Consider the following 25643-nt stretch of genomic DNA (forward strand, 5'->3'; position numbering starts at 1 on the left):
GACCCAACATGTAACTCTGACATTCTTTCCACCCCCTTTTCGGCAAGATTTCCCTGAGCCATGTTGGGTTCATTTTTGGTCTGCTTCAGTGCTGAGGTGTTGGGGGCCTCTGAGGCTTTGGCTCTCTGATTTGGTAGGAGTTGATTTTTCTCTGCGTTGATCTCCTTCCCCTTTGTGCTGGTATCCGGTTCACAGGAAAACATCACCCTTGCTTATTTCGCCAGTTGTCCTTAGTTTCAGTTGGGCCCCTTTTGAGGTATATTGGGGCAGCTCTCTTCTTAGGATCTGCATCTATCTGGAAAAGAGAAGCAGATTCTCCAACGGAGAGTAAGTTAGCACCCGGAAAATTGAGATAACACTTACTTTTTTGATAGACAGTTTGATAGGTGTAGGCCCTCTTATACCCCGTGATTGATGGTAGCTTGATATTGTAGAGTGGGCTTGTGTTTGGGTATGGTTCTGACTTGTTTTCCAGCTCCAGCTAAGGGTCTAGTACCACTGAGTGGATCAATTAGCCAAATCAAGAGCAATTGATTCCTCACCATGGCTCTGTACCACTAAATGTTCATCATCACTAATCATCAGAGAAATGCAAATTAAAACAACTATGAGATTCCACCTTACCCCAATAAGGATGGCCAACATCAAAAGGTCAAATGAAAATAAATGCTGGCGAGGATGTGGAGAAGCAGGGACACTCATTCACTGTTGGTGGGAATGCAGGATGGTACAACCACTTTGGAAAGCAATATGGAGACTCCTGAAAAAGCTGACTATAGAAATACCAACAGACCCAGTTATACCATTACTGGGCATGTACCCTAAAACCTTCAAACCAAAAGCTAGAGAGATTTGCTCAACCGTGTTTGTAGCAGCTCAATTCGTAATAGCTAAAAGCTGGAATCAACCCAGATGTCCATCATTAGAAGAATGGATAACAAAGATGTGGTATATCTACCCAATGGAATTCTATACAGCAGTAAGAAAAAACGACATAAAGAAATTTGAGGAAAAATGGTTGAACCTGGAACAGATCATTCTCAGCGAACTTACCCAATCACAGAAAAAAAAAAATCGACACATAGTCTCACTCATCTGCAACACCTAAACTGAATCTGCCCAAGATGCCTTACATACCCAGCAATCACCTCATGGACTAGACAATAAGATGGATGGGAGGGCGGGGAGGGAATCAAAGGGTGGAAAACAGTAATCCGGACCCAAATGGCAATGGTACCACAAAATTCTACTTCCTAAAAGACAGACCAAATGGCTGAACCTTCACTAGACCCTTACAGGAAACACCTGAACCACAAGACACTGGAGAGGGTAGGATCAAGACTGACCTAAATCTCCTACATCTTCCCTCCCTCCCTCTCCCCCTCTCCCCTCTATCTCTCTCCTCTCTAACTCTTGTATATTAGTTATCTTTTTCCTCAATTTCTTAGTGGACACTGACCTGTAACCCCCACTTCTAGCTTGGGCCTACCATCCACAATGAGCTTTTGATCAGAGAAACCTACAAGGTTTCCCAAAATAATGACAGACTTCTGTCAGAGTACTTGATGACCCACCAAAGGCCAGTAATAAGACCCTATTGCTTAAGACTCCATACACAGCTGATGCGTAAAATGGAATGACATGGCTGGAAGCCAGGAGAGAGTCAGTCCCCAGACAGTCAGCGTGTCTAGTGCCAGAAGGCGCTACATAGGCGACTGGGGGAAATGACCAAGATCTGTCCAAGCAACACATTGTCTTTTAGTTTTGTTTTTTTTTTGTTTTGTTTTTGTTTTTGTATGTTCACATAAGTGCAGTGGGTTGTTGGCCTTGCTTGTTTGTTCTTTGGGTTTGACACAGTTTTCATAATGCCCAGGCTGACAACCAACTTATGATGCAGATGAGAATGATCTGAAATTTCCAGAGAATGCACATGAGGCTTTTACGTCCACCCCCTGTTACAACCACCCTCACACTCTGAAATTGGCTTCAAAGTAGCCTACTTATGGTTGAAAGCCCAAGGCAATGCTCAACATTTCTGTGGATAGCATAGTTAGAATCCTGCCCCTTCAGGAGCAGCAAGTTCAGCATGCAGATTTGAAGACTACAAGAGTACAGAAGTCAGTTCATAGCTATTGTTCAGATTATAATTTTCTGTATTGAAAGAACTATTTTTTGAATATATGTAGTGGATGCTGACACTCAGATTTCTCAGCTTTAAAAATATCTGCCCAGTGGGAATCATAAGAGGAATTGTCATGTTTAGGATTGAAGAGGTGGTGACTTAGGTATATAGGAGCCTTCCTGGGCTCTTTTACCTAGTCTTACCAATTACCTGCAGAGTCTGAATGCATCTGAAGAAATGCCAGCAGCAGGTGGGCACAAGAGGATCAGCTGGGAAGTGCAGCCTTGTACTTCTACTGCCTGGGTGGTTTGTGTTATGGCTTGTATCACTGTGGGAGGCCAGTTGTTATACTGTTGGCAGTAGTAAGTTGCAATGTCTTCAGGCTCTAGGCTGCTGATGGTGAGAGTGAAATCTGTCCCAGATCCACTGCCACTGAATCTCGATGGAACACCAGGTTGCAAACTGGATGCTTCATAGATCAGCAGCTTAGGTGATTCCCCTGGCCTCTGCTGATACCAGGCTAAGTAGTCACTAATGCCCTGACTTGCATGGCAGGTGATCGTGACTCTCTCTCTTAGAGAGGTGGACAGGGAGGATGGAGACTGGGTCATCTGGATGTCACACTTGACACCTGAGATTGGAAAATTAAAAACAAATATTGACACAATTGATAATTTTATAAATGGATATCCTTTACAATCCAAACAGTATTGCCCAAAATACATTGAGAAAATTCTCAGGTAAACCCTCTTACCCAAGAGGAGCCAGAGCAGCAGGGTACCCAGCGATTGAGTGGAGAGCTTCATGTCCATGCTGTCTTTATTGGCAGTAGCTCTTGCAAAGGCCCTGAGCTGACTTTTAAGAAGACCTCAGAGCAGAAAGATATGCTCTGGGCACATGCAAATCATGAGAGGCCATTCAAAGATGGGCACAGCTTCAAAGCTGGCTCATATCAGTCCATTAAAGGCCCAGCATCATCTAGTGTGTTCATCCCACCAGAACAGATTTACTTCCTGGGAGAAAAGTTTTTTTTTTTTTTCTGCTTTTTTTTTTTTTTTTTTTTTTTTTTTCTGGAGGATGAAGGGCAGTATCTGTCGATTGCCTTTGTTATTTTGTAATCTTCCAGACTCAGTGTGTTTCCTTGCCTCTGTTCCTCAATCGCAGAACTTTGTCACAGTGAACATTACTGAGGTCCAGAGAGCTCCTCTTCACTCCATACTCCATATGCTTGTGATGTTGAAGTGCAAAGCCAAGCCATGGGCATCATGAGTTACAAGGAAGGGCTTGATCCTCGTGCTGAACCTGTCACCTCTAAGTGTTCTCTCTTCCTGCACTTATGACCCTGTTGTCCCACTACCTCTATCATGACTCGCCAAAGTTACAGATGATCTCCTTTCTCATCTGAAGTATATGTGCTACCCCTTAGCTCTGGTTGCAGTATCTGTGTCTGATGTTCCATGAATGCCTCACTTCACTGCCCTCTGTCTCTCATTTTATAACCTTGTCTTTAGAAAATGAAGTCCTCTTTCTCCAAGGAGTCATTCATATCCTGGCAACTCATGTGATCTCTTAACTATCACATTGTCCCATAATCATATCTTGTCCAGATCCTAAGAGAATGATCCTTTCAATGGTTAGGATTAGGAAAGTATAGAAATTTCAGGTAATGCATATTGTAATTCAGTCACAGTATAAACTTTCAATATTCTTGTGAAAATTCCATATAAAATAAGCAAAATTGGCCACCATTTGCCATGCAGTTTCAAAAAAGACAAAGCAGTAGACTGAATATATTATTTTAAATTTAGAACATTAACATTTAGATGTAGGGCTGAAGAGGAGGCTTAGTGGTTAAGGCACTTGCCTGCAAAGCCAAAGGACCCAGGTTCAGTTCCCCAGGACCCACATAAGCCATTTCTGACTGCTTGAAATAAGTGGCACTAGGTATCAGGGGTATTAGTAGGGCAACTGAAATGAACCTAAGAGAAAGTCAAAATGGTGAGGGTGTAAAGGAGGGAATACTTGACAGGAAAATTGAGGCATAGAATAAAGGTGGACAGTGAGTAGGGACATATAATGACAATAGGAATCAATACCATAGAAACCTTCCTCCTAGGCAGAAAACTAAAATATATAACCCTTAGTAAAAGGGAGGGGTTACTACCCTGATAGAAGGGCTTCAAAGAGGGTAGAGAAGTATAATCCTAAAACAAAACCCTGGATTTTTCTTTATAATTCCTACTGCCAAAACTATGTTACATCACACAGAAGTTGTGAACTCTCAAGTTCTTTCCAAAGAAAGTAGAGGTTTCTACAGAAATGTGAAAATGAATGTATCTCAGCTATATAAAATATGGCTAAACCTTCACCATGCTATAGAGGCATATTCCCTGAAAAATATTTATTTCTAATCTGTGAGAACTAAGAAGTAATAACTAATAACTAATAACAAAAATGGGATAATTGGAAAAATTGGAATAATAAAAGGCAGCAATTCTTCATGTGTGTGAGTATATGTGTGTGTATGTATATGTGTGCATATATGTATGTATATATATATATATACATATATATATATATATATATATATATATATATATATATGATGTGAATTATGTGTGCTGCTTCCACATATGTGTACAGATGTATGCCTGCACACTGTATTCATGTGTGGACCGGATGAGAACATTGTGAGTTCTTTTCTGTCAATCAACTTTGTACTTTCTTATGACAGGATCTCTTTCATCCTAGAGTTGCACTGTTATTCAGGGAGTCCTAGTGATTTTCTAATATCTACCGATCTGCCTGCAAACTGGGGTTTCAAACATGCATAATGAAAGCCAGATGCATCCTTTTTGCATGGGCACTACAGAACAGAACTTCATCAATCTCAGACCCTCACAGGACCTCATGCTTAACCAGCATCACTCTTTACCACTGAGCCATCTCCTAGGCTGAAAAGTAGCTATACCATTAAAAAGCACCAGAAATATCCCCATGCTTAACAGTGATTGCAAAATATGTTGGGAAAGAATCTAAATTTTTGGTAAGACCAAGGAATGTATTTTAAAGCTGTTTCTTGATCAAATTCATACATGAATTGTCAGCTGCAAGATTAGAATCACACTTTTATAATTAAGAGGAGACAAAAGGCCAAACTCCAAGATAATTTTGCCCTAGAAATTTGAGTGTAAGAAGAGGTATTTCTATATTTTTAAGATATCAAGCTATCTTGTGCTCTACTTCTAACATTACACTCTTTTCATCTCTCCCTCATGATCCTAGCATCCAATAGGGAAATTGTGCTCATCCAGTGTCCAGCATCCATGACTTCATCTCAAGGGGAGAGAGTCACCATCTCCTGCAGAGCCAGTTCATATGTGAACCCCTGGAGCTTACACTGGTACCAACAGAGGCCAGGAACCCCTCCCAAGCTCTTGATTTATAAAACATCAACCCTTGCTTCTGGAGTCCCAGATCGCACCAGTGGCAGTGGGTTTGGGACCTTTCCTCTTTCACCATCAGTAGCATAGAGCCTGAAGATGCTGCCACTTATTACTGTCAACAGTGGAAGAGCTCTCCACCCACAGTGACATAGACTGGGAAAAAAAGGAAAAATAAATTCAGATCAGCAGGTCCAGTTGCTTCCTTCTTAGAGGAAGAAATATGGTCAAGGGTTTGTACAATATTCGGCAGTCTCCCAGTATTTCTTCATTGGAGTAGGTCTTAAATTTCATTCATGGGACTCATTTCTACCTACACGAGAACTTGTACAAATAGAGAACGTGTGATGAGGCAATCAAACATCTACTTTGGTGAAATCCAGAAGAGTATTCAGAGTTACAATCTAGATTTCTTGAGGGGACACTGATTCTGTGTAAAAAGTTGCTGGATATTGCACATGTGGACAGGGGCTTCTGAGAACCCTTCTGCCCAGGACTGTTTCCCACCTAGTGAAGAGCAATCATGGACAAGCAAGCGAGCCCTGTCCAGCACTGAGCCAGTCACAAAAGGGAGAGGCCATGTCTCTCAGGTGAAGATCTGCAGAATGAGAGCAGTTTTCTCTGCTTCCTTCCTTTGGTGAATGTAAAGACAATGTCTTCCTGCACTGACTGTGCAATGTGTACATCAATGAAAGTAGATGTACCTAGCAAGAAAGCACAGGGATAGAGAGCACAGGCAGGACTTTTGTGCATGTGATGTAATCACAAGGCCTCTTCTGAGTGAAAAGGAGAGTGGTCAGAGTCATCAGGTGGTTTGACAGTGGATTCATTCACTGAAGAGCAAAGCCATGTGGTTAGACTACTGATGGTGGAAAAACCTAGAAAAATGCTCTTCCTTTAGTACGTCAGGAAAGATCACAGCTTTGATTTTAGCTACTAAAGATACACTATGGTCTTCTAAAGTACAGTCCTCTAAAACAGATGTTTTTAAGTGTTCTGTGACATGAAATTTGTTGCACTTTATTTCTGGGAATAGAAAACAAACACCCTAGTCAATTTCTGCAACATTAACAACACTGGGAAAGCCATGAACATCACTGCCCAATCCAAATAATTATATAATTAGTGAGAATGATCATCATTACATTCATAAAATTCATAAATTTCTTAGTTTTCTTATTATCACCTGTGAAAAAAGATGAAGCCCAATCTAAGGAATTAGTTTTTCCTCCTTCCTGTCTACTTATAGACATGAATGAAACTACCTTGCACATTTACATAAATCTCTCTTACTGTTGTAAACTGTTTTAACACTGTAATTGTTATTTTGCATAGGATTCCATTGTGTGGGAAATACCTCACTTCTTTCAGATTATTGACTGGTGAAATCAAAAAGTATCTTAACAAAAGAACTTAAAGTTCTCATATTTTGAAAGATTAATAATAATAAATGAAAAGCAGAGACCACTAAAATCTTCAAAAATATAAGCCATATGACTACAGTTTATTGCCCTTCAAATAGTATTTGGTTACCTATGAGCATGAAACATCTATTCACAAATTTCCTATTACTTTTGTGTATGTATTTTATTTGTCTTATCTGTTTATTTCCTGTATCATTTCTCTTTGCATGGATTGTCGGCCTCAGGAACAGCCACTATTTCATAAGTAAAACATAATTGTAGTTAGAATTCTCTAGAAAACCAGCACTAATATAATGATTATATAGTTTTGAGAAAAATTATTGGATTGGTTTACACAATATGGGCAGGGTTCTTCCACAGTGGTTACCTCTATTCTGGGTAGGCTGAGAACCTGGTAGCAGCTCAGCAGTTCCAGCCTGGTGCGGAAGGCCTCTAGGATTGTTGAGGAGGTGCTGGTCATCAATCCATGTTAGAAGCCAGAACAGTCGGGTTATGATGCCCATGAAGGTAACAACAGCAGCAGTAACTTCAGGAATAGGGTAGATGCTCTCACCATTGCGGTGTGGTGGTGGTGGGGGGGAACGGCAAAAAGCAGTCTTGCTTTCCCCTCAGTCTGCCTCATATCTGAGCCACTGCCTCAAGGTACCACCCACTCTGGGAGAGGCTCCTTTTCCCTCAGTTAATCCTTATAGCAAACAACTGGAATCGTAGCTCCTCATTGGATTCCAGATCCTCTCAAGTTGATAACCAAGTTTAATATTCACAATAAACTTACTCAAGAATAATTTTTTGGCACTGTCGTATTTTAACAGGACTAAAAGCTAAACACTTCCATAAAAGAAACCTTGTTTGTACTGTGAATTTTGCGTATTTAATGTGAGTCTCTTCTCATGTTCTTTAAGGCCCTAGGACCTGTTAGAATCAACATGGAAATAAAAACTGTGAAAATGATACTTGAAAAAAATAATAGGTATGTGTCCTTTTGTTTCATAGTGTAAGGTTTAGTTGTCCATTTCACTTTTGGGAGAAATCAGTTCTTGGATCTTGTGGAAATAAATGTGACCATGCCTGAGTTTTGTAGAATTTTGATTTTCCCACTGCTCTGTGGGCTGAGGTTCAATAAAACTATAGTGGATGAACAAGGCCACAGTTAGTTAGTTGCCAAGAAATGAGGATTATGATCTAGGAGGGGTGAAGATTCCCTCTTTTAAAATGTATTTTTATTTATTTATTTGTGTACAGAATGATTGAGAAGAGAGAGAGAATGTGTATATTTGTGCATGTGTGTGTCCATGTGTGCATGTGTGTGTGTGTGTGTGTGTGTGTGGTGTACCGGCACACCACAGTTTTAGGCACTGCAAAGAAACTCCAGATGCACATGCTACTTCATGCATCTCGCTTTACTTGTATACTGGGGAATCAAAATGGGCCAAAACAGGCTGGAAAGATTTGCAAGCAAGTGGATTTAACCACTGAGAAATCTCTCCAGCCTAAAGGGGCTAGAATTTTCTGACATGTATTATAAAATGTCATGCTTAGAACAATTTTGTCATGGAAGAAATTTTCATGACCTCCTGTCAAATGTTCTTAACCAGCCCCTGCAAAAACAAAACAAAACAAAACATGGGTACTGATCTAGACAAGGGCAATGTTACGTCTGAGAAAAAAAAAAAAAAAACACTGAGAACTTTCCTTTGTTATGAACTAAATTTCTACAAATAAATAAACAGACTTTATAAGTTTTACTTATAAAATTAAGTAGGGTGCTGCATATTTCTCATGAAAACCACTTTGAGAAGACTAGTATATATTCTTAGACAGAGATCAGACAGAGAGGTATATTTCCAAGGTCAAATTGTCAGCTTTGTTCCACTCAGTATCCCGGGTTAAAAGAAGAGCCAAAAACATCAAAATTCAGAATGATTTTTTTTCCCCCCATAGAAGTTTGCATCTAAGAGAAGGTATCTTTTTTTCCTTCTGCATAGTTTGTGATATGAAGGTATTATTAGGTGTCTATAGCTAATAACTTTTATATCTTTTAATCTCTCCCTTATGATTATAGTGGCTGGTGGAGAAATTTTGCACACTCAATCTTAAACGTACATGGCTGCTTCTCAAGGGGACAGGATCACCACCATCTGCATGACCAGCTCCAGTGTGAGTACTAGTTACTCGCACTGGTACCAAGAGAAGCCAATATCCTCTCCCGTGCTCCTGTTCATGGTGCAACAAAGCTGGCTTCTGGAGTCCCAGCTCACTTCAGTGGCAGCGGGTCTGTGGTCTCCCTCCCTCTCATCAGCAACACGGGGCCTGGAGATGTTGTGAGTTATCACTGTCAACAGTGGGAGCGTTCTCCACCCATAGTGGTAAAGACAGGAACAAAACCCCATCAGCTCAGCAGGCCCAGCTGCTTCCTGCTCTGAGGATACAGTATGGTAAAGGGTTTGATTGACCTATGACAGACTATATCAAACTTTCTACAATGAAACAAATGCTGAATTTTAAGGAATGTAGAGTGCAAGGGGTCTACACATAGAGATAATAGGATACAGTAACCAAATTTTCCCATTTTTTTGTGGTATCCTGTACATGCAGTGTTTATGAGCTGTAATGAAGTATTCTTGATGGGGTACTCATGATTAGATTTTGAATGAATATTAAGAAATATTTGGAATCCTAGTTTGTAACACTATTTTCCATCACTTAAGGAAAAAATTATGACAAATAGTTCTCAGAAGACTGAATCAGTCATGAGCGAGAGTAGCTGAGGGCTGCAGGATGAAAACTATTATCTCTATCTCCTTTTACTTGGAAATTATTGAAAGAAAATAACACGCTTTTATAAAAAGAGTAGTATCATTATGGAATTAGGAGACCCTAAGTCAAAGCATAGTTACGAGAAAGCTACAAAGTTCTAAATCACAAGCAAGTCTTTTTATTCCCCTTTCTATGTTTTAGTGTTTGGATCTTCTTTAGAAATCCTGGTATGCTCAATATATTTTTGAAATTATGTCTTATCAAGTACCAACATCCATAGAGTGAAGCAGAGTAGAAGATGTAAAGTCCCGAATGTCTGATTAAGGGGAGATACCAGAGCACACATGTGTTCTCCTAGGCAGGCTTATTGTCTTGCTGGTGACTTAGAAACTGTTGAGGGTTGTGCAGTACACAAAAGATGTTTACTACATTCCTTTGCTTTATGGTGTAATGGTTATGCTAAAAGGGCCTAGGATGTCTGCATTGGGAGTGATTAAGAGACAGAAGAAACTAGAGGACAAAATAATATCCTTCAATGGGCATGAAAGCATTATGATCTTTCCTGTGAAGTAAGAAACCCTGAGTTAATTTAATAGATATTCGTCACTTTTTATTTTTATTAACAATTATCATATAGAAACTTAATATTTTTAATCATTAGTGTCCTCCCATTACCTTCTTTTGTGCCCTATCCCTCATCACCTTTCACAAAAGCAGTTCTTTATAACTTATCCCTCTTTTTAATTTTATGACTTTTTTTGTTACCATTTTCTACTATTCATGATGGAACATTAATAAATCCTGTATTTTGAAATATATCTGCTCTCCATCATAGCCCCTCCCTCTCTCTATTAGTCTCTCTTTTAATTTGATGTCATCATCTTTTTCTCCTATTATGATGGTCTTGTGTGGGTATTGCTAGGCACTGTGAGGTCTTGGATATCGAAGCCAAATTATGTCCAGACAGTTGTAAGTAAGGAGTGGTACCCTTCCTTTGGCTCTTACATTCTCTCTGCCACCTCTTCCTCAATGGACCCTGATGTGCAAATAAGAGTGCTAGCAATATCATGTGAAGTTTGGGGGCTCAGTCCCCCCTTGACTAACAACTTCCAGAAAGATATTCCACCCCCAGCCCTGGGATTTTCTTATAACATCACATGGCTTCTAAAAACAGAATTGTCCATCCACATAGGGTACTCCTGCTCAAACTGTTTTCAATTTTTTTTCATACAAATGTACATATATACATACATTTAATTTAATTTAGCTGCACTAGTGCATGAAGGTGCACACCAGGATCTCTTTCCTCTGCAAATGAGCACCAGACACTTGTGCCACTTTTTGCATCCACATTATGTGGGTGGCTGAGAATTGAACCCACAAGAGCAAGTTTTCCAGGTAAGTGTATTCATCCTTTGAGCTTTCTTTACAGCTGTATAATAATAATTCAATTAGCTAATAAAGAAGTAGGTTTTTGTATAGCCTTAAAAATATTTTTTATTTGCAAAATGAGACAGATAGAGAATTTGAGAAAAAAAAAGAGTATGCAATAGGCTGTTGCCACAGCAAGTAAACCATAAATACATGTACCACTTTGTACATCTGTCTTTATGTAGGTACTGGAGAATCAAACCCAGGACAGAGGCTTTGCAAAAAAAAAAAAAAAGTGACTTTAACTACTGAACAATGTCCCCAGCTCTGGCTTTCTCATGTCTTTAGCTTTAGATAAAAAATGTCATTCCTCCTCTCATACTTAATCATAAGGAAAAAGTTTAGTTCATTCCTGAGCTGTAGATTTTAACATGACACACTTCATTTGTTTCATCCATGGATTGTCATATTGGAATAATACCTAAAATTTATCAGCAAAGCCAGGATCATTAAAATGTTCGTTTTGCCATTTTGTGGGAAATTCTTAATTTTTCATTATGATCAAAGTTTAAGATGAATTATGGGATAAATTTGTGATAAATATCAGGTTTATGCACAGACATGATAGATGGGAATTCAGATGGGAAACTGAGGCCAGTTGCTGTGTGTCGACCCTGTTCCCTGCAGATAGAGTTCAGTGAGCAATTCCTCTGCTTATATTTGTGGGAGCACAGCAGCTGTCTTTGGAGAGAGCTTTCCATAAGTCCCAAGATCCTGCTTATAAGTCCTTTGATGTGCAGGAGACTCTAAAGTATGATGGCTGACCTTGATTCTCCATCACATTCTCTCAGTGTCTGAGCTCAGGAGACAAACTTGCCTTTGGCCCCTTGAGGCGCCTTTTCCTTCCCACATCTCATTCATGCTCCAAGGCCTGGTGTGAACTGGCAAGAAGAACATGAAGAAGAAGAGGAATCACACCGCATCCCACAGCCTGACTGCTGAATAGAATTCTGTGGCTTGGAGGAAGGTGACAGTTAACTAAGAAGACACTCTGCCTAGCCCCCCAAAGCACCCAGCTTTGCCTTTCCACTTCTCAGGTCAGCAACCCTGAATGTGCGTCTTTGAGAGAGGAGAGAGAATGTAAACATGAGGATCATCCTCCTCTTAGAATCAAGAAGCAGTAGTGTCTCTACTAGACCACATGCTTTACCACTGGGCTCTATGACCAGTCCTTACTGACTGATCTTTACATATTCTATCATTCCCATCTCTTCATCAAGGCCATGAAATAGATTTGTAACATGGTCCCAACATTTACATTTTTGCCACTGACTTAGAAAAAATAGAAGAATTATTATGTGTATGCATGCATGTTTTCCCCTTGTGGAATCAAATGTATGATAAATAAGCTTTAGCAGGGACATACATAGGGAATTTTGATGAAGAGAATGTGTCGGGTGTTGCCAACACAGGGAATATGGGTGCTATACCTTAGTGGATCTCAGGAAATTCTCAGAATCTAGATGAGGAATCAAGAAGCATAGCAACTAGGATTTTATTTGAGCCTGATGACGTAATCCAGTTAACCTTTTAGTGATTCCACAGTCTCTGGGAGTGTTGCATACAGAGGTTCTATTTAGACCTCGGTCTTTAAGAAACATGGTAGTTTGTAACTCAAGCACACCCCACAACAGTCTGGGAACTATGAAAGTTAATAAATGAAATGCTGGTAGGAATTTTCACATACATATGAATTCATCCATAAAATCTTCATTTCTTTTTTTTTAATTTTTATTTATTTATTTAAGAGTGACAGACAGAGAAAGAGGGAGAGAGAAATAGAGAGAGAGAGGGAGAGAATGAGCTCGCCAGGGCCTCCAGCCACTCCAAATGCGTGTGTCCCCTTGTGCATCTGGCTAACGTGGGTCCTGGGGAATCCCGCCTCAAACAGGGGTTCTTAGGCTTCACAGGCAAGCATTTAACCACTAAGTCATTTCTCCAGCACAAAGGGCTTTGATGCAGCTCAGCTAGGGAACATATCTCTAGTGTACATGTGGCTTTGGGTTCAGTTTCTAGCAATAAAGGAAAGAAAATGATGAAACCTTATTTTCATTCTAGAAGCAATAATATTTTTCCTTTTAAACCAGGCACCCAAACATAGCCTTTATTTCTCCAAGGTCAGTGTTATGTAACAGCAATCCACAGAGCAGCCTTCAGTCACTTCACAACATATTACTTTGCACTAGGCCTGCATAACTTGATATACCTGGGTTTATTTATTTATTTATTCACTTACATTGTTTGAGACAAGGTCTCATGAAGCTCAGGCTAGTCATAAACTCGCTATGTAGTCAAGGATGACCTTGGACATCTGATCTTCTTGCCCCTAAGAACCGAGTGTGACAATTATAGCAATGTGCTAACACGCATAATTTACATGATGCAGGTGATGCAACTCAGAGCTTTCATGCATATGAGAAAACATCATACCTCAGTAACATACCCAATTATCTGGGTTTTATAAAGAAGTATAATAACTCCTTATATTTTTACTCTGATTTCTTTTATTTTTTGCAATTATTGTGCTTACCTACATTGCATTTTTAATATTTTTACTTCCCATTACCTTTCCTTGTTCTCCTACTACTCCCACTAAACACGCTCTTCCCAAGAACTTTCTTTCCTATTTTGTATCTTCATGTATGTTTGTGATGGACTGAATTAACTTTGTGATGTTTACATGCACATAATTGGTTACTTAATGGAGACTGTGCTACCTACTAGTGGCTACAGTGTTGAAAGTAAAATCTCTTCTCCTGTGCCACAAACCATTAATTGTTAAGGCCTTCTTTGGAATGGATTGATGCCTCATGTCCTATTCTACCAAGCACGATGGGATGTTCATGGGCCCAATATTGGGAAGATCTTGTGCTGGTAAAACAATTGCTTTGAGGTCATGAATGAAGCCATGCCCCAGCAGACAATGAGGGATGAGACAGTGTGAGGTCCTGAATACAACAGGCACTCAGTGTCTGGAAGACAGTATTCTCATGAACTCCTCTCCTTCTTGAGGAAAATAGTTTATTTTTCATTTACATTTGTGTAAATTTCATTTTTATTTTAGTTATTTATAAACATGTGTGCGTATGGGTGTGTGTAGGTATGAGCATACCAGTGACTCTTGTCTGTGATAATGAATGCCTATGTGTCTTTACGGGAGGGGCTGGAGTTGGAAAGAAGTATCTTTTTGTTTTTGTTTTTGTTTTCTTGTTGAGTCATCTCAGTCTTTCCATTTCCAGATATTTAAAAATACATATATTTACATATTTATAATTATCATTTATTTTATATTTATTTTTTACACTTAGTTATTAATTTCATGCTATTTCTTCTATTTAAAATAAAGGTTGGGGGATGGAAAGATAGCTTAGCAGTTAAGAGTTTGCTTTTGAAGCCTAATGTTCGAGGCATGATTCCCCAAGACCCATGTTAGCCAGATGCACAAGGGGACAAATGTGTCTGGAGTTTGTTTGCAGTGGCGGGAGGCCCTGGAGTGCCCATTCTCTCTATCTGCCTCTTTCTCTATCTGTATGTCACTCTCAAATAAATAAATAAAAATAAACAAAAAATATAGGTTGGGAAATGTTTAGTCATCTCTTTGAACTAGAGGATTTTGAGGGCTCACATATGAACTAATACATAAATACAGGTGATCTTCATTATACTAAGTTCCTACCTGGGATTTTTCAATGAAGTAAATTTGTAATGTGCCAAAATATTGGATGTTCAGTAGAAACGTAATTTCAAATTTTAAATGGTTTGTTCCCAATAATTGTGATTAGGGACATCAACACTCCCCTTGATGTTGGGCAGTGGCAGTAACCTTCAACTCAGGTCAGGCATGTAACCACAAGAAGAACCAACTACCATGACACAGTAAACACTAGTTAATGAACTACGTGGACTATTCAACAATTTATTGCAAAGTGGCTTTACATTAGATGGCCTTTCCCCATTATACCCAAATATCCATTTCTAAATATTCAAAGCTTAAATTGAACAGTATTAATACTTTTCCTTTCTTTATTTGAAAGGAATACAGAAAGGGGGATACCAATTATGTGGATGTCTTTCCACTTCAAGGAAAAACACATATTATTTTATGATCATGGGAAATTAAATTCTTTTTTCTTGTGTTAATAACTTATGTTAAATTTTCTCAGTGGGAAAAAGTCCTCTCATGCATAACCCTTCCTAATGTTGCTGCTCACTCACATGGGGGCACATTCCCAGTTTTGTCTGTTCATAAGTTTTGTTCTAGTCACACTGAGATTTATCTTTGTTAATGATGATGACTGTTTCCTCCAACTTTTAACTTGGACACGTATATATAACACTGTCGTCATTTGTCCATCTCTCCAGCAGGGGGCGCAACTAACACGTGTCTACCCAGTGAAGAAGCATAGGAATGACAATGGATGTAACACTAGAAGCAGTAAAACAAGTTCCTAGGTGTTGATGCGCTTGGTATCGAGTGATGTCTGCAGGTCTGACCACTTCTGTGAGAGTAGTTTGGACATATTCCACATCCCTCAGACTGTGGGGGTCACAGAGCCTTAAAAGAGAATTCTAGTTTCTGCAGCACCAGCTTCCAGTAATAGAACCAGTAAGAAGACTGATTGCCCCCCAGTTTGATCATCATCCAGGACAGCTATTCTTCCTATGGTGTCTGGGTCACAGTGCAGGCATGGAGGCTGAGCAGAAGCAGAGGCCCTGCCCTTACCCACAGGGAGGAAGTTCCCAGCCTTCACCTGCATTCCACATTCACAGCTCTCACACTTTGATGTTTCTGATGACATTTTTAGGGCTCAGTGGGGCTAACTACCCCTCTGCATCCAAAGCATGTCACAACATTTCAGTGTTTTGCAAAATTCACACGCACTCTCTTTCTGATGATGAATAGGAGGGTTGAAGGTCCTGGGTTCTGAGGACACCACCAACACTGGATTTAACAGCGTGAGGAAGGATACAGGTAAGAATAGGGCACATAGCAGTGAATCTAAGTGACAGAAGTAACGTTCAACAGATCCAAAAAGAACAAAATATAAGGCCACACAGAAATTTAGCATATGGAATAGTAAGTAACATATAATATTGAGAAAGATGACATTGTGTATGTTACTTTTGGTTATATTTATTGGTTTTATTTTTGTTGGATATATTTTGCTTATGTTGTACTGTTCATATTATTTTGGTTACATGTATTTATATTAATAAATATGAATTCAGTTTTCAAAAAAGGATCAGATTGACTCAAAAAATAAAAACAGTTATCCCTATACTATGTTACACTTTATAATTAAAGTGATTCAGAGGTGCTAAAAATCAGGTTTGGGGAAGAAGAGAAACATCAAACAAACATCCCCAAATTAACAATGGCGACAGTTGTATAACAAGGAAGGGAAAGTCAGATTCAAAACGCTGTCACAGCTGGGCGAGGTGGCACATGCCTTTAATCCCAGCACTTGGGAGGCAGAAGAAGGAGGATTTCTATGAGTTCAAGGCCACCCTGAGATTCCATAGCGAATTCCAGGTCAGCCTGGGCTAGAGTGAGACCCTACCTCGGAAAACAAACAAACAAACAAAAAAACTCTGTCACAGTCCACAGTTCTTGAAGTACACAAGGACAAGTTTGGAAGGTTTAAGTATCTAAGCCAGTAGGAACCAAGAAGCTGAGCAGATGCTAAATGTGGTTCAAGAGGCATAGGCCTAGTCATTTATATTATATATGTATATAATATTATATTCTATATATGTAATATATATATATATATATATATATATATATATGTGTGTGTGTGTGTGTGTGTGCATGTGTGTGTGTGTGTGTGTGTATGTAGCTATTTCAGGTAGAATTTAGCCATAAAAATTCTTTCTGGAAAAAAATTCCAGGACAAAGAAACTCTCTTTAGTTTTTCCCATGAGAATGGTGGTTTTTGTTATAGAATATTTTGTAACTGGTAGGTTCTCAGAAACTTCATGGTCAGGTACAGATTGAACATCCCTCATGCAGTTAACTTCTTATTGGTAGCAAAAGCACCTAACGAAAAGCATCTTGGGGGAGGATAGGGTTTATTTTGGCTCATGGACTCAAGGGAAAGTCCATGATGTCAGGGGAAAAATGGTGACATGAGCAGAGGCTGGTCATCATCTTCTGGCTAACATCTGATGGAAAACGGTAGCAAGAGAGTGGGTCAAACACAGGCAATGGGAAGCTGGCTGTAACACACATTATACTTCCCTCTGAAACACATCTCTTCCAGTAAAGGACCAATTCCCACATTGCCATCAGTGGTGGCAGAAGGGCTTTATGCCATTTTCCATGGGGTTTCTCACCCAAGTGATGATACAGTGCCATTTCATTTCACCATGTGCTATGACCAGACTTTTCACTACGTAAACCAAGATGATAATTGTGGGGAAACCTTTGCCCCCCAGAAACTGTTTCAAGGTGAGGACAGTAAAATGTTCAATATAGTTGTAATGGATTGACCTCTGGCAACTTCTCCAGATTCTATTGCTATCAGGAATGTGATACAATCTGTCCCTAGCAGTGACATAAAGAATAACACCAGATCAATGGACCAATAACAGAAGTACTAGATTCTAGGATTAGGAACAAAAGGCACTATGCTCTTTTGCAAAGGAAGTCTCACTGCATGGTCTTCAAAAGGAGCCATGCTGGCTGATCTAGCAGGATGTGCTCACTGGCACAGGTTTCAGTCTCAATTGCTGTGACCCATGAATGCTGCCACACTGGAATCTCCGTACCATAATCTCAGTTAAAGTCCCAAGAGCAGAACAGAAAGAACCAGAGCCCTGTGTCCAGTGTCCAGTATTATTAGCACCTTTGAATGACTCTTGTACAAAGACTGACCCCAAACTGTGTTAATGGCTTACAAGTGAGGCAGAGTCCTAGACCAGCACACAGAACAGCATCATGGGCATGATCTACTTGGCTTCGGATTTCTGAAAAAAAATATGTTCTTTGTTTCTTGTGTGTGGATTAATATCTTTTATAAAAAATACATATACATGTTTATTGACAACTTCTATTCTTACAGACAACAAACAATGGTATTTCCCTCATCTCCCCCACTTTCCCCTTCATAACTTTGCTTTCTCTCTTATCCCCTCCTTCTGCATTAGTCTCTCTTTTAATTGGATGTCATCATCTTTTTCTCCTATTATGACAGCTTTGTGTGGGTATTTCTAGGCACTGTGGTGTCTTGGATATTATGTCCAGACAGTTTTATGTAAGGACTGGTACCCTTCCTTTGGCTCTTACGTTCTTTCTGCCACCTCTTTGCAATGGACCCTGAGTCTTGGAGGTTGTGAGTTGTTTCATGTTGGACACTCCTCTGTCCCTTCTTCTTAGTACTATGGTGACTTTTGGGTCATCCCAGTGGTCACTGCCATCTGAAAAGAGAAACTTTTCTAACCAGAAGTGAGAGTAGCATTAATATATGAGCATGGACATTAAATGCGGAGTTTTCAGGGCAATTTGGTGAGACTAATATATGCGTTTATCCAGACAAGAGCAGACTTTATACCCCTAAGGCTCATGACCTCCTCTGCCATAGGCTTTTGATTAGTTTTCAGTACCAGGCATGAATTTCCTCCCATAGAGTGGACCTTCAATCCAATGAGAGAGCAGTTGTTTGTCCCCAGAGCAGACATGACACTATTGCACTTGTTCAGTCATTTGACCTATCTGTGCACACAGCTTCATTCTTCCAGTTCCTCTAACCCCTTCCTCAGAACCATAAAACAATAGCAGTTTGAAGATAGCTCTGGTGTAGCCTTCCTTTCTTTGTATTTGAGCAGTGAGGGAGCCTTGGCTGTTGTGATGTACAAATACCCCACAAAGTCTTCATCTCTCACCACTTGCTATACACATCTCTCATTCATGAAGGCTGGGGAGGGGAACATGCTTGCCCTGGAACTGGAGCCCACCTTCTTCTCAGAACATCTCCTTACATACTTTGTTACTAGGTCCATGTATAGAAATCTTGACAAAGACCTCAAGCAACAGTAGTATTACTATTTCATCAAGAATTAACTTAAAATGCTAAGCATGCTCCACAGCTAGTGAAACACCCGGGACCAGTCTGTCTCATGGATTCAGAATTCATGAGGTTTCTCACTCTACTGATGCTATCATGCCATGTCAATTAACCATGCTCTGTGACCACACTTTTCATTATGTAAACTGAGATGATAAATGTGGGGAGAACTCTGTTCTGCATTCAGTGTTCCAAGGTGAGGAATATACAGTGTTTAATATAGTCACAATGGATGGCTTTCTGGAAAGTTCTCTACATTCTACTAGTACCAGATAAGTGAAAACTTACCCTAGAGGTGACAAAAAGAAGACTAGATCCTGCAACCCATAAGAGAGGCAGTAGAGTATAGTAACAAAGGCACTGAGCTCTGTGTTACTGATATCTCACTGCCTGATCTTCAGAACAAGTCCATGCTGGCTGATCCAGCAGGCTGTGCTCACTGGCACAGGTTTCAATCTCAATTGCTACAACCTATGAATGCTGCCACACAGGAGTCACCACACTATGGTCTCAGCTGGAGCCACAGGAACACGGCAGAAGGAGTCAGAGCTCTGGGTCCAGTGTCTAGTATTATTAATGTATGAGGTTGACTGACACCAAACTCTGCGAATGGTTTTACAGATCAGGCAGAGGTGTGGAGCAGCGCACAGGACGAGAGCACAGGCATGCTCTGCGTGAGATCACATTTCTGAACAATAAGTGTTTGTGTTTTGTGGTGGATGAGGATACTTTGATGAAATATGATAAATTTTTTCCCTTGAGGAAATGCATTTTTTCCTAGAATTCATCTTTTTCCCTATGCTTGTGTTCTATACTATCTAAGTGTTGCAGTCTGGTTCGCATTGCTGGTAGAAATCACCCAACCAAGAGCAGCTTCTGGGAAAAAGAGATTTATTTTGGGTCACACGCTTGAGGGCAAGCTCCATGATGGCAGGGGAAAACGATGGCATGAGCAGAGGGTGGACATCACCCCCTGGCCAACATAAGGTGCAACACAGCAACAGGAGGGTGTGCCGAACATTGGCATGGGGAAACTGGCTATAAAGCCCATAAGCCCGCCCCCAATGATACACTCCCTCCAGGAGGCATTAATTCCCAAATATCCATCAGCTGGGAACCTAGCATTCAGAACACCTAAGTTTATGGGGGACACCTGAATCAAACCACCACACTAAGGTACAAAAATGTTTTTAGAAAACTTATCAGAAGCCTAGAAAATTACACTAGACATTATTGTTGCCTTATGATTTTATTTTTTTTTAATTTTTATTTGCTTATTATGAGAGGGGGGGGGAGAGAATGGGCAGGTCAAGGCCTATACCTGCTGCCAAAGAACTCTGGACCCTTGCACTTTTATGCATCTGGCTTTACATTAGTACTAGGGAATCTAACCTGGGTTGTTTGACTTATAGGCAAGTGCCTTCATGGGTGAAACATACCTTCAGCACTGCCCCCACCTTGGTTTTTAACGCTTGCATGTGACCATAGGGCTGCTTCTATATAGAGTATTATGCACCCCAGATATACCCAGTAACTTCACTGGTAACTCAGTTCTCATATTTACAAAGAGTATGCTACGTACATTGTTCCTATCCATTATGTAGCAATTTTATGAATCAGTTTCACAAGATTTTATTTAAAAAGCTACTTTCTTGTAATTGCACTATAATAGCATCATGTGATATCAAAAATTCTCTTCCATTTAATCAAAAAATGAAAAGGAGAAAGAAAAAAGTAAAGGCTATATTGGCATGAATTACTTCTGCTCTAAAGCTGATCAGGTCTTCCCATGTCCCTGCAGCATGTGAGACATCTGAAGACTCAATCTGTGACTTCAACCATGCTCCAGCATTGGTGGTAGGCAAATAGCCTCACTGACATTTTTGAAAACCCAGTCTTTCTGCCCTCAGCTGGTCTCAAACCACTGGTCCTCCTTCTCAGTACTAGGTCTGTAGGTCTGTATTAGCACACTCAGCTCAGCCATCCAGCATCCCAGTCAGGTAGGCTGTATCCAATTCACGCCTTCATTCCTGCTATCCATCTCCTGGTGCTTGCCCTTTGTCAATATTGAATTTAGCTGATACTTCTCCCCAGTCCACAGCCACACATCCCCTGCTTTTGCTTCAGTGTTCTGCAACTACACTGTTTGCACCTTCTTAGGATCAGCCCTGGGTTGTCAGAGATAAACTCTGAGATTGGTTCCTATCCCTACTGTGTCCTTACAAGGGCTGGGTTCTCCTCCTATGAGCTTCACAATCCTCTGAATGTCCCTGAAGCTCAATTTCTGAATTTCATGAATCTACTCCCATGCCAGTGTGAACATATTCAACAGGAGGACTACCTTGGGGACCAGGTGGAACACTCCAGGCTATGTACAGATAAAAACACCCAGAGAGCAAGGGGAATGACCATGGACAACAGCTTCTGCACACAGGCTGATTAATGATTTGAAGAGGAAGTCAAGATTTTCTACAAGGACTAGTTGCAATATAGTACAGAATGAGCCACCATAGTGTGGGGTGCAAACAAGAGTGACCATGGTCTGTTGAAGCCAGCATGGAGTGAAGGAAGTGTCATCACTGGCAAGTACATGTTATGAGTCATAATTTATATATGTAATCTCCCAGTGGGGGGCATTGAAAAGGACCCTCACAAGAGCTGTGGACACTGGAGTTCATGTTACTTAGGCAGATAGTTGTGGTGTGCCGTGCTGGCAGGCATCAGGGACAATGCATGTGGGGGGCATATGAAGAAAGGTATTTTTAAAGAAAGTGTTTGTGATAAAGGCAACAGAAAAGTTTTTCATTAAGCATTACATTAATCAAACAAGCAATTGAGGTAAGAATAATTTGTTCTAAAATTCTCCCCTTTGATTTCAAGTTACAAATACCAAAAACATAGAGTGATGTACTCTGATTTTAAGTTCCATTTGTAGATAGCAGTGCAAATTCCTGGTTTAATATGAATGTACATTAAAAATTTGTAAGCTGGTCAAATGTGCATAGATAGATGTATACATAGTTCCATTGATAGAATATAGCTCCTGCTGGTGGTTCCTGCGATATGGGCTTGATTTGAGCCAGTATTAGTGGAATGCACCTTTTTAATTTTCCATGCTATTGGTAAAAGAACACTATTTTATACCAATAAACTTGTTAACCCTGATGAGTTGCTCATAGAACCAGGAAATTCAATTACAACCAGGTGAATTTGAATTAGATTATCTTGTCAGCCTTTGTTGTATTTAATTTCAGGTTTTCTGTGCAACTTGGCTCACCTATATCCCAGGAGTTGATTTGTTCTACTGAGCATCATTTAAAGTGTATGGCTGCAGGCTCTTATATCTTGACTGGTAACTCTCAAATAATCACAGTGTGCACTCAACATATTTCTGCATGACAGTGATTCCCAAGACAGCAAGGATACTGCCTGCTTTGTGAATATGCCCACTTCAGAGATTTGTTATCAATGCCTTTTCTGTGGAGCATAATATTTACTTCAAAATCTTTTTATTCATAATCTCATCTTTGAAGTTTAGAAATCTGGATATACCACAGCAATATGAAATATCCCAGTTTAATATAGTCTTGATTTTTATATCTATGCACATTTGATTTTATTGTAATATATTGCAATCCCCTTATGCTGCCTTTGAAAATAGGACACCATTGCTTTTCTTTTCCATAATTTTAAAGTTAGTTTTGTACTCAGTGAATACATTCAATTTGGTGCCATTGGTAGCCTCCTTGATATCCTCCCCCCTTCCCCTGGTCCTGTTGAGGTACATGGGTCAGGCATTGTGTGGTTAGCCCTCAGTTATGGGTAGGAGGAAATATCTCTATGTATCATGACCCAACATGTGGCTCTGACATTCTTTCCAACCCCTCTTCCACAAATTTCCCTGAGCCATGTTGGGTTCATTTTAGGTCTGCTTCAGTGATGAGGTGTTGGAGGCCTCTGAATCTCTGAATGTCTGATTTGGTAGGACTTGAATGTTCTCTGTGTTGATCTCCTTTACCCTTGTGCTGGTACCAGATTCACCAAGAAAAGAGCACACTGCTTATTTTAACAATTATTCTTAGTTTCAGCTGGGGCCCTTTGAGGTATGATGGGGTGGTTCTCTCCTTAGGATTTGCATCTATCTGTAAAACAGAAGCAGAGTCTCTGACAGAGAGTAAAGTTAGCATCAGATAAATGGGTTAACAATTATTTTTTTTAGGGAGTACTTAATAGGTGTTGGCCTTCTTGTAGCCCACAATGGGTGGTAACTTGATAATGGAGAGCAGGCTCATTTTTGGATCTGGTTCTGACTTGTTTCCCAGCTCCAGCTATGGGTTCTGTTCCACTGAGTGGATCAGTTAGCCAAATCAAGAGCAGTTGGTTTCCCACCATGGCTGTGTGCCACTATTGCAATTGCTTGAGCATCACAAGATATTATTTGCTGGTAAGTAGGTTAGACCATGAGTTGCTTGGACAGATATTGGTCACTTTCCCCCAGTTGCCCAAGAAGCATGTTCTGGCACTAGATGTGCTGTCTGGGGACTGACTCTCCTCCAACTTCCAGACAAGTCACTCCGTGTTATGAGTCAACTGCCTATGGTGTCTTCAGCAGTAAGGTCTTACCACTAAATTTTGGTGGGTCATCAAGTACTCTGACAGAAATTTGTCTGTCTTTTAGGAAACCTTGTAGGTATCTCTGATCAAAAGCTCATTGTGGATGATAGCCACCTGCTGGTACTGGGAGTTACAGGTCAGTGCTCACTAAGAAAAGGAAGAAAATGATAACTAATATACAAGAGTTAGAGAGAAGAGAGAGAAAGTTAGAAGAGAAATCGAGAGAGAAGCAGTAGAGGATTAAGGTCAGTCTTCATCATACCCTCCCCAGTGCCTTGTGACTCAGCCTTGTGAAGGTTCAAGCATTTGGTTTGTTTTTAGTATGTAGAATTTTATGCTACCATTGCTGCTTGGGTCCAGATATGTGCATCCATCCACTCCCTTCCCCTCCCTTCCCTCTCCACCCACCCTATTGTCTGGTCCTTGAGATGCTTGGTGGGTATGTCAGCATCTTGGGTAGTTTCAGGTCAGGTGCCATAGATGAGTGAGACTATTTGGCAATTGTCTTTCTTTGATTGGGTAAGTTCATTGAGAATGATCTGTTCCAGGTTTGGCTATTGTTCTTCAAATTTCATTGTGTTAATTTCTTTCTTACTGCTGTGTAGAACTCCATTGTGTAGATATACCACATCTTAGTTATCCATTCATCTAGTAATGGACATCTGGGTTGATTCCTGCTCTTAGCTATTATGAATTGAGCTGCTATAATCATGGTTGAGCAAATCTCTCTGGACTGAGGCTTGGAGGTTTTAGGGTACTTGCCCAGTAATGGAATAACTGGATCAGTTGGTAATGCTACAGTCAGCTTTTTAGGAGTCTCCATATTGCTTTCCAAAGTGGTTGTACCATCTTGCATTCCCACCAACAGTGGATTGTAGAGAAACAGGGTTCCTGTTTCTCACATCCTAACCAGCATTCATTTTAATTTGATTTTTTTTAATGTTTGCTATCCTACTGGTGTAAGGTGGAACTTCATAGTTGTTTTCAGTTGCCTTTCCCTGATGATTAGAGATGATGAACATTTTATTAAGTGTGTTTGCTATTTGTATTTCTTCTTCTGTGAACTGCCTATCCATTTCTTTGACACATTTTGTGAGTGGGTAGTTTGACTTTTTAATATTTAGGTTTTTGAGTTCTTTGTAGATTCTAGAGATTAGGCCTTGGATATTCAGCAAATATTTTTTCCCATTCTGTGGGTAATTCTAAAATCCTAAAAGCAGCTATGGAAAACCAGCACAAAACATTTAAAGATAACCCCATCATAATAACTTCAGATTCTCAATGGAAACCCTAAAATCCAGAAAGGCCAGGAGGGGAACTCTGCCTATAAAAAGCATATCACAATAACCAAATTGGAGAAGGCACAAAAAACTCCATTGTCCATGAAAACAATGAACCGTATATACCAACACAATATGGCAGAGATCAAATCAAACCTCACAGTCATTAGCCTAAATATTAATGGCCTTAATTCAGCTATCAAGAGATACAAGCTAACAGGGTAGATCAGAAAATTAGACCCCTCAATCTGTTGTTTTCAAGAAACCCACCTCACCAGTAAAGACAAGCACCTCCTCAGGGTGAAAGGGTAGAAAACAATATTCCAAGCAAATGGGGGTAACAAACAAGCAGGTGTAGCTATACTAATTTCAGATCAAATAGACTTCAAACCAAAAATAATCAAAAAAGACAAAGAAGGCTACTTCCTTCTTATAAAGGGAATGATCCATCAAGAGGATATCACAATCATAAATCATTATGCACAAACACAGGGGCACCACAGTTC

General features: G+C 40.0%; 1 gene segment (V, D, J or C); it reads right to left on the reverse strand.

Annotated features, from left to right (window-relative positions):
* Positions 1 to 2328: 2328 nt before the first annotated feature.
* LOC101605976 lies at positions 2329 to 2934 on the reverse strand. The segment is given in 2 exon segments: positions 2329 to 2753; positions 2877 to 2934. Coding segments are annotated over 2 exon segments (483 nt in total).
* Positions 2935 to 25643: the final 22709 nt, after the last annotated feature.

The sequence above is a fragment of the Jaculus jaculus genome, chromosome 6, assembly GCF_020740685.1.
Source record: "Jaculus jaculus isolate mJacJac1 chromosome 6, mJacJac1.mat.Y.cur, whole genome shotgun sequence".
Lineage (NCBI taxonomy): Eukaryota > Metazoa > Chordata > Mammalia > Rodentia > Dipodidae > Jaculus > Jaculus jaculus.